Source organism: Seriola dumerili, unplaced genomic scaffold, assembly GCF_002260705.1.
Source record: "Seriola dumerili isolate Sdu_G_001 unplaced genomic scaffold, Sdu_1.0 BDQW01000533.1, whole genome shotgun sequence".
Lineage (NCBI taxonomy): Eukaryota > Metazoa > Chordata > Actinopteri > Carangiformes > Carangidae > Seriola > Seriola dumerili.
Genome location: NW_019174788.1, coordinates 2,781,421 through 2,791,579, shown reverse-complemented (window position 1 = coordinate 2,791,579; position 10,159 = coordinate 2,781,421). Strand labels below are relative to the sequence as shown.

At 39.2% G+C, this 10,159-nt stretch overlaps 1 protein-coding gene across 1 annotated transcript in view; it reads left to right on the top strand.

Moving 5' to 3' along the window:
* The first annotated feature begins 3,528 nt into the window (after positions 1-3,528).
* The window catches only part of LOC111235791 (sialic acid-binding Ig-like lectin 10), a 13,363-nt gene continuing 6,732 nt past the window's right edge, over positions 3,529-10,159 (top strand). The window contains exons 1-3 of the mRNA XM_022764343.1: positions 3,529-3,606; positions 4,085-4,194; positions 4,398-4,624. Coding sequence (XP_022620064.1) covers positions 4,134-4,194; positions 4,398-4,624 — 288 coding nt within the window. The 5' untranslated portion in view covers positions 3,529-3,606; positions 4,085-4,133. The remainder of the gene's footprint in view (positions 3,607-4,084; positions 4,195-4,397; positions 4,625-10,159) is intronic.

Genomic DNA, 10,159 nt, shown 5'->3' with positions numbered 1-10,159 from the left:
AAAGAATGTAAAAAAAAAAGAAAAAGCAAACGGACATGATACAGCAGACATGATGTGATATTATAGTAGTTGCACAAAGAGAGGAAGAGAGAGGAAGAAGAGGAAGACAGAGACGAGCAGAGGAAGGAAGGTCAGTTCAGAGCAGAAACACTGGGCAGAGACTATGGAGAGAGTTCTGACGTCTTGACGATCCAGACCTGGACAGGGATTTATTGTATCAGAGGTGATGTTGAGCAGCTGTAACTGTTTATTTATGTAGCACAGCTGTTACAAACTGCTTCACAATTTAAGTCTCAGATTATTATGTATATGTCAAAATATGATTATTATTATATATGTTTAAACATGTGATGCCAGCTGTGGAGTGCCCTTTGTTTCAGTTTTGGCAACTGAACTTCCTGCATATTTGCTGCACTTTTAGTGCAAAGTTTGTCGTGTGGAGAGAGACTGACTGTCTGAAGCAACAAATTAGGATGTTTCTGCTCATCTGGGTGACTCTGCTCTTCTCTATGCGAAGCAGCAATGCTGCCAAAGGTATGCATCTTTATTATACCTCTGTGCCGGCAACAGTGGCCTGGCAGTAATATTTAATATTTATCCTTAACATATAAATATCCTCATAAATGTTTTTCTGACATGCTTCCAAATTATTCCCACAAGGAATTGTGTTTACCAAAGATACAATTCTGAAATTCTGTTGTGTTATGTGGTCAACACTGCTATCAACAGCAGTTATATAAAACAGAAACAGTCATCGCTGTATTTTTTCCTCATCATTCATTACATATCACAATGTAGGCTACTGTCAAAATCTAAATATCATCTGCCAATGTCATTGTCTCCTTCACATTCAACAGGTGCATCAATGAGGGGAAGACAACAGTGTGAAAATGGATTGTGTGTCACTTTTAGTGAAGGAGAAATAACAGCAGAGGCCGGTCTCTCTGTTGTGATACCGTGCTCTCTCAAAGCTGGTTTTGACTTCATTCTCCAGAATTTAGTTTGGTACAAATGTGAACCAACTAAACAAAGATGTGATGATTCTGACATGATATTCCGCACTCACAAGAACAACATAAAAGCTCAGCCTTAGTTCAGAGGATGGGTGTCACTGTTGGAGCCCGACCTGAGTCAAAGGAAGTGCAGCATCATCATCTGTGATCTTGTTGAGTCAGACTCTGGATCATATCAGCTCAGAGTTAATGGTTTCATGTTTGGGAGGATAGACGGATTTGCATTCTCTCCAAGAGCAACTGTCTCTGTTAAAGGTATGAAGCGCTCCAGCAAATACACAGAGAGAAGATGCTGGTTGCTGCAGCTGTAATCTGGTTATCATAACAGTGAAATATAAATGTAAAATGTTCTTATACAGAAAACTGCCAGTTGTTAGTTGCTATTCTTCATTACAAGGCAGCTGAAAATCTGAGTTCAGAGCAGAGAAAAAACAGGTTGACAACTATTTAAATTTATGTTATTGTATACAAAGCACAATGTATTATGGCGCAATTATAGTTCATAAAAGTGTGTTCAAATCCCTTTTCCCCTGGTTTTTAATACATGCTATTTGACAACACAATACAGCATAAACTATACAATCTACTGTCTTTTCTCATGTTAGGTCCTGTGCAACATTGTGGACCTTACAGTGCAGTCCTTCCCTTGCTGGTGTGTCTCTCAGTGTGAACATCTGCTACACAATCTGTGTCGCCTTCCTTTGGTATGTTACTGCATCTGTAGGTTATGTTTTAAAGGCTCTGTCAACACAACGCAGCATGGCTTAATCTCTTTTTCTCTTTCTTAACTTACATGTCACTGCAGAAAACAGACAGATCACCAGAGAATGATGTTATTGGTCAGACTCTGAACTGACAGATATCAGCTTCTATCATAAGTCTTTATAATTTTGCCATTCTCTAAAAGTGAGTTTTAAGATTTAAAGGCATAAACAGTGTTTGCTGATTTGGTGGATCAATATATAAAATCATGTATGATTTTCTCTCTTTTACTGAATTATAAAACTGATTGAAATCTGGTGACACAGACTCACTCGTTAAGATTTAATTTATATGATATTTATAACTGTGGCAAGTTCTCGAAAACAACCTACCTGCCAGGTACCTTGAAAAACTTTGAGCTGAAAAGGGTGTACGTAAAGGAGAATTGGTGCTTTTTTAAAGACAAGAGTGGTCCCAGCAATTATTGACTTGTTTTTCGTTAGTTGTGTTTACCGCTCTTTGTAATTCAATTCGTAAATAGAAATAATATTCGTGGTATTAGTTTTGAAAGCATCCTCAGTTTACTTTTAGCGCTTACAACCTTTGCACAAAAGGACTGGGCGGGTTAAATTGGGGCGGGCTCTGATTGGTCTTCTTGCCGTCAGTCAAATCTGGCAACACCGGTGGTTAGGCTGCTCGAGGCAGCAGCAGGTGGAGGTGATAACTGTTGATTGGCCTCATCATGCGCAGCTGTGGGTGTTCAGGACTCTGGAGAGAGACACTGTGAGGGGAAGCCATTGTGGGTTTTTTTTTTAATCCAATCTGAGTAACTGACAAAAAACAGTAAAATTACTTAAAATAAACTGTCAGTAGATTTATCAAATTTCCCACACTGCTAGTGTGTGCTTCTGTACAGTAGGTTAGCTAGCAGCTATAGCTTTCGATGCTAACTTGGACCCAGGTAGAAGCGCAGGTCAGAGATGGACCACAGATGTTGACAGGAATGAGTTTGGACACTGGGATAACCTGACTGAAATATATAGTAGGTGAAACTCTCTGTGGCTTTCTTCAGGATAGTTTAACATTACTGTATATTAATATTTGTTGATGCTGCTTAAGTAGCAATAAACCAGTGTAAAAATGTACATGTTAGTAATTAAATAAAGTCCATTGAGTGTAAAGTTCAATATTTTCCTCAGAAATACAGTGAGGAAGATATAGAGTGGAAATACTAAAGCAAAGGAACCTCAAAACTATACTTTAATACAGTATCTGAGTAAATGTACTCAGTTACTTCCCACCACTTAAAAGTTATCTGGTCACATCTTCCGTCATGTGATTTCTGATCATTTGTGGCCTGCAATGCACAAATGCGGTAGTCGTTGGACTCTTAATCTGTACTTTGTATTTATGTGATACTGACCTGTGTAATAAGCAAACATCATGTATATTCCACAGATGTGATGTTACTGTAAGAAACCAGATGGGAAGTTTCTCAAGATAACAGATAAAAAAAAAAAAAAAATCCAACATTTACAGTACTTCCCTTTTTATTGAAGGTTTCACAACACTGCACAGCCATGAAGAGGATTTTAAGATTTAAAAAAAAATCAAGTTTTCTTTATTTTATTAATTAAATTAAGGTTAAAATATGTCATTTGTAATCAAATTTTTACACTGGCTCTCAGACTTTTGGACTCCGCTGTAAATATTGTGATATTATGAAATTCTTCCCTATCGGTCTCAGGAAAGGAGAGATGTTGCTAAGCGCTGAGTGGAGAAACTTCCTCAAACTGTGCTGTTGCACAAACAGGGGAAAAACAGAGTGAGGAGAGGAAGAGTCAGTTCATGGCAGAAACAATCAGCAGAGATCACTGTGGAACAGAAAGAGGTAAAACACAACAGTAATGCTAAAATATCCTTGTGAAATGTAAATGGTTAGCATAACGATGCTTTTCCACGTCCCTGGCTTTGCTTGTAGAGTTCGGGTGGACTGTGCTGGAGAAAGAGTGGTTGGGGATGGGAGGGTTGAAGAAAGTCTGTACTTGTCTCAGTTGCTGCAGTAAATGGTTCAGAGGGCTTAAACATTGGACAGGGGCCCTGGAACATGGCTGGGATTATAGATAATTGTTCTTGTGCTCTTGTTGTAAAGATTATTGTAATAAAATCCACTGATACAGAATGTTTCAAGAACTGAGCACAAAGTGATTAACCATTTAAAAAAAAAAAAAAGTGGTCAAAGCCCTGCGCAAAGTGTGTTAGTCTTGCAACTACGGAATAACTGAACGTGCAACATCCTGTTTTAAGATGATGATGTTAACTGTGGAGTTTCCTTTGGTTCAGTTCCTGCCTGTTTATTGCATTTTTAGTACAAAGTTTGTCCTGTGGAGAGAGACTGACTGTCTCAAGCATCAAAGGATGTTTGTTCTCATCTGGGCGACTCTGTTTTTCTCTGTGAGAAGCAGCAATGCTGATACAGGTATTCAATTTTTGCCACATATATTATGAATAATGAAGTGTGTTAATTACTGAAATTCTATTGTGTTCTTTGGTCAACACTTCTAACAGCAGTTATATAACTAAGATACAGTCGATGTACTATATGACATTTCTTCATCATTTATTTAATGTCATGGTGTAACTTTCTCATTCCCTGTTTCTGTCTTACTGTTGCATTAACAGGTGCATCAGTGGGAGGAAGACAACAATGTTTACGCTTCCCATATGGATACTGTATCACTCTGCCTGAAGGAGAAATAACAGCTGAGGCCGGACTCTGTGTTGTGATACCGTGCTCTTTCACTACTAGTTATAGCTTTACACCCCAAAAGCTAGTTTGGTACAAATGTGAACCAACTGAAGAAAAATGTAGTGATTCAGACGTTATATTCCACACTAACAAAAACAACATAAAAATTCAGCTGTAGTCAAAACATTTGTAAGATACCTAAATTTGAACATAAAAAGAATAAAATGTTATAAAGAATTGAATCCCAAGATACCAGCTATCTTTCTAATTTCCTAACAAATACTTAAAAAAAAGACACTATAACAGTGAAAATCAACAATTAACAATTCAAAGTAAACTGGTAAGTTGTGTTGACCTTGTAGAGAATAGCGTGAAGTGTGCACCAGTTGAAGCTGAATGTGAGGTCCAGAGTAAACCGTGGCCTCACAGTTTAGAGTTCCCTGAGTGCTAAATTAACCTTCTGTAATACATCGTAGAGAGGATAATTTATAGTTCAGTGTCTTTTGTATCAATCAATCACAGTAATTTCGTTTAATTTTGGGTCTGAATTAATATGTAACGCATACACGAATCTTCCATAGTAAGCGCTCCTCCTCCGTGTGTTATAACTCATATCCGCTCTCCTAGCAGCAAAGAGATATTCAAGAAAACCTAATTAAGAATTGAAAAAAGAAAGTCCATTAAATAAAAAAAACAAAATATATAATATATATACTCAAGTATATTGCATGAATGACTCTATACATTGAAACCTAAACTGGTCAACTAGACAATCTACTCGTCTGTCTATCAGTTAAAGGTTCTCTCACTCTCCATGTAAGTGAATATTTCTAGGATGTCCAATTTATTAAGTAATGTCTTAAGGTCATAAAGCAGGTGATGGGTCGTGTTACCTATATTGTAGAGTGGACTGGTTACAAGCACGTATTCACCAGACTGTGCTCTCACAGTCGCACATGTACGACTCAATGCAGAACAAGTGCATTATCGATAGAAATATTCCGAGAGTAGATAATGATTACGAAGCCCTCTCACAGAACTTTCATATAAAGCGTTATGCAAAGATAGTATTGTCCACCATAAAGCATAGAGGCCTCATCCCATCCGCAACGAGCTTAAGTTAGACTTCGCCGACATCTCTACCTCCGCTTAACGAATGCACACCCCACTTTGATGCTCAGAGCGTCGCTGATGCCTCTAGTGTTCACCTGAAATCTGGGTGACGATTCCTCCTCTGGACAGAGGACAGCAGACCACACTGACTGCACTGCTCCTGGTCTCTGCTCTGGATCTTGATCCTCAAACACCTGACAGCTGAGAGAGGAGCAGGAGAGGAAAGGCTCCCACATCACAGGAGAACAATCACTGATTTCAAGACTGAGAGTCTGGTCCGCTGTCACACAGAAACACCAGGTTCAAATTTGACCTTTAACCGTCTTCAGCTGAACACCCACGGCACCAGTGTCCACCTGTAAGGTCAGCTTCACAGGAAACGCTGCAAACAGAGGAGCCAGGACTCTGAATGTTGATGTGGAGTAGCCACATCTGTCTTCACCTGAGAATTTCTCTTTCTGAGGGTTTTTTTCTGAACTGTGTTTGAATGTGTTACATCATCATCTGTGTCATTGAATTTATGATGCTATAGGTAATTGTGCAACATGTCTTTAGGTGTCATAGACAGTGAAGGAAAATTAGAGTCACTGGGGATACAAGGTGTGAAGGGAGGGGTGAGGACGTGTGAATCATGACCTGCGTGTTGAACAGTTTCCCTCCATTACTCATTCGATGTGGACTAAACTGTCCGATCCTAAGAACCTATTCAAAATGGAACAGCAAAACTAATCTGACAACGACACATTTAACTGACTGGCAGGAACGACACTTGAAACTTACCCTGCAGCAAGGAAGGGGTGCCATCTTCCATCTCTAATGTGACAGAAGAATTGAATCTGGGCTGTACATCTGCACACCAAAACTCTGAAATAACAGCTTGGAAGAAAAATGTGAAATGTAACAGTGATGATGTAAGAGTACGTTCTACATTGTGTTTTTCAGATGGTAAATTAATAGTACTGTAGTTTTTTTCGTAGCAGATAAACTGGAAACTATTGAGTTTGACTACAGACACCAAATTTAATAACCCCTCCACCAATCACCCTCAATAACTTGCCCTATCCCTGCACTTCAAATGTGCAATATTTTAGGCCATTTTCATCATTTCTTAACTGCATGTCTTTTACTGTTACTGAACGTTTAATGCGGTGCTTTTTAGTTTCGTTTAAACTTTAGATTTTTGTGCTTTGTGTTGTGCTGTGTGACAGCTTTCAGGTGGTCGTCATTTCTCACCACACCACATGGTTTTTAAGAATAATAAAACTTGGTATATTGTGCGGTTTATATATATATTAAACAACTGCAGAATATAAGCTTATCGATCGCCAAAGCTCACTAGATCCGAAGGATCAGTAGTCTGCTCTTACAGAAAGCTTCCCTTGCTCTTCAATTGAGTGCAACTGCAATCCAACCTCGCTCGTGTGGTGTGCTAATTTACGCCTCCATGCACTCAGAAGAGAGCCTGAGCACGCACCAAAGTGAAGAACTGAAACTCACACTGAGAGCTGTCCTTATTGATAGGAGCGAGAATGACAAGGAAGCGCAGTTTACACATGGCACCTAACTATATAGTCAGGATATGAGAATACTCTAGGTAAAAGACTACAAGAAAAAGTGTTTATAAACAGAAATCAAAATATATAGTATGATTGTTGCAGTATCATTATATAATAAAAAGAGGAAAATCGGCTCGCGCGCGCTCACCAAAGTTACTTAAGTTAATATAGAATTATCGTCTATGCATCTAGTCTACAGTTTTTCTACAGAGTAATTGAGTGTTCAGTGGACTTTTCTTATTTTATTGCCAAATTGCAATTTTCCAATGCACAAGCAACTTAATCTTTCGCGTGTTCCATACCAAATCTATTTATACTCAGACCAATAAGCAATGTATACTGTCCATAATAAAGATAGTATCACTAAAATACACTCATGTCTTCGGTCACCTGATAACAGTTGGATGATCCAATGAAATAAGTAATATGGCGCGAAAGACTGGAGGGATCGGCGAGGTCTTGGTGTGTCAAGTGTGATAATCTTGAAAACAAGAAACAGCTCTAAGAACCTTTTCTCAAGCAGCATGTGTGTATACTCCAGTGTTTGCTCAGCAGGGTGGATGAGGCGAGATGAAGATAGAGTCACAAAGGCGAGCCTGCAGAGCAATTATATCTACAATACTAAGTCGATACAATCCTGTCTTAACCAAGAGGAATAAATGTCGGAATGTATGCTGGGTTGTATAAGCGTTATTTGATCTCTTGACCACAAAAACATAGGTTAGCTGTATCTCTATGGCACTAGGAGACGCGCGCTGTTCCACAACACGTAGTCAGCACAATCCTCGTCTGGGTACTTTCTCTGAGTAGCGCGCGCGCAATGTTGAGTCCGCGAGGAACGCTCGTCGTGGCTAGTCTGAAGCCAATGAGCGTGTACAGCGCCAACTGGAGCTGATCTGGGAATGCGGTGAGTCAAGCGCGAGGGGTGAGTCATGAGAGCAACACAACATCCAGGCTTGTGGGAAAGCTGTCAGACAAGGGAAGGTGGATCGTACCTCATGCAACGCCCGAAGAGACACCGCCACACGACTGGAGAGAACAGAGCTAAGGCCAGCAAACTTGAGTACTCACTTAATTCCTCATGAATACCATCTTCGACAGAATGCGTAATAATAGTTCACTGATAAACTATCGTATAGTCACTACGCTGTATATAAGTGGTTTAGTATTTATTAATAGAGTACATAGACATGATGGCAATAGTGATCGCTTAATGATTAAATTTGATAATCATCACTCGCAGAGGAAGACTTGATGATGTTGAAATTGAGCTTTAGATTAACCTTATATTGTGCAACAGGTTTTGGATTTATTACAGGTTTTTTTCTTAGTGCTAAAGGAGAGATGTGGAACAGAATCAATGTCCGCACTCTGGTCTATCGTCGAGGTATACTCCAGTTAAAGACTATCCTAACACAGAATATCACACTGCGCTGAGAGAGTGCCAGCAGAGTAAGTGGAGAAGTGGAGGATGAGAATGAACCGAACAGAGAACAGTGTGCACAATATTAACGTTTAAGAAGATAAGGTTTAGTTGGAATTCGAGATTAAGGAAGAAAAAGGTTGCGTGTACATCCTGTCCCGTGCCACTTGTATGAGTTCCAGTCCGGGGCCACCCAGAAGCAGAGCGTGATACCATGACAACAAGTGAGTTATTTGAGTATTTACCCTCAAAGTCAACACATGCCCCATTAGAGTTTGAAAAACTTCACAATATATAATGCCAGGTCTAATTCTCCACAGTCAGGGAACCAAGAGGTTTATCCTGCCACACTAGCTGCTGATCACATACATGCAAATGCTCTGTGAGTTTATTATGGAAGAATGTAGAGTTCTTGCTGGTTTAGATGATCATACCTAGACCTAGTCCACAGCTCAAAGCCACTAATATTAAACTCTGACTTTACCCCTGAATTTCACCATAGGTAGAACGTTGGTTAGAAAAAACCTCAAAAGTGCCCAAAGCCCCCCCCCCCGCGACCTTAACTCTCTATCAATGATTATTTCCTGCCAGCAGAAAACACAACCTTGCTTGCTTATGTGCAGCCAGACTGGCTTAAAGCTCATGCATAAATTTTATTGGCAACTGGTTATTCCTGGAATTTAAATTATCCCGCCCAGACCAACCGAAATCATAACACTCATCCGTTACCAGAAAAAATATTTTGAAAGAATCCCACAAGGTCAAATTGTTTTATGTCTCTCATTATTTCTGGATTTTGTATATTTTCAAGGTACATTTTTGCTGCTGTGATTGTCACCCTTAAGCAAACAAAACACCACAAATGCCATCAATGGGGGAAAAACAATGTTGGAATCTTGCGAATATTTGTGTTTTAAAAAAAAAGTTTAAATATAGAAGTGGTCAAAGATTACACAGGAATGATCATTTTATATGAACACCATCAGCAAACCTCTTTTCAGACAGTGGTAGACGGCACTGGAACTGAGTTCTTGTTATTCAAACTATTGTTCTTTTAAAGTTTCAGGCTTTTCAGGAACACGCTATATCCAGAGCAGAATATTAGGAGATTGAAAAGAAAAGCATTTTTTGTTCGCAGCGCTGTCGACTCAGGGAGCACCACTTGACCTTGAAGCCTGAGGGAAAACTTAATTTCCCCTTTCCGAACTCTTCTTCTTCTCCTTCTTCCTGAATTGGGAAATAAATTTTCAGTTTTTATACCTTATCTTTCACAGTTCTTAGGAAGTTTTTTTTATTTTTTATTATGTTGAGTTTTAACTCACATTGCTCTCCCCATCTTTGTTTATTTCTCCTCTCGCCTTCCTTTGTTCCCTTCTTTCTTTCACCAATTTTTTCCCCTCTTCTTACAGCTTTTATTTTTCCATCCTTTATTTCTTCTGCCCATTTCAAATGCTAAGCTGTACATGTATTCGGGTGCACACCCCGCTAAGTCCCGAGAGCTCAGGATTGTTCTTTTGTGAAAACCAGTAAATGTTTGATGGCTCTTTGGTTGACTTGAGCCAAGTATGTTTGATTTGATCCAACAGAATTTTTTGCTTTGTTG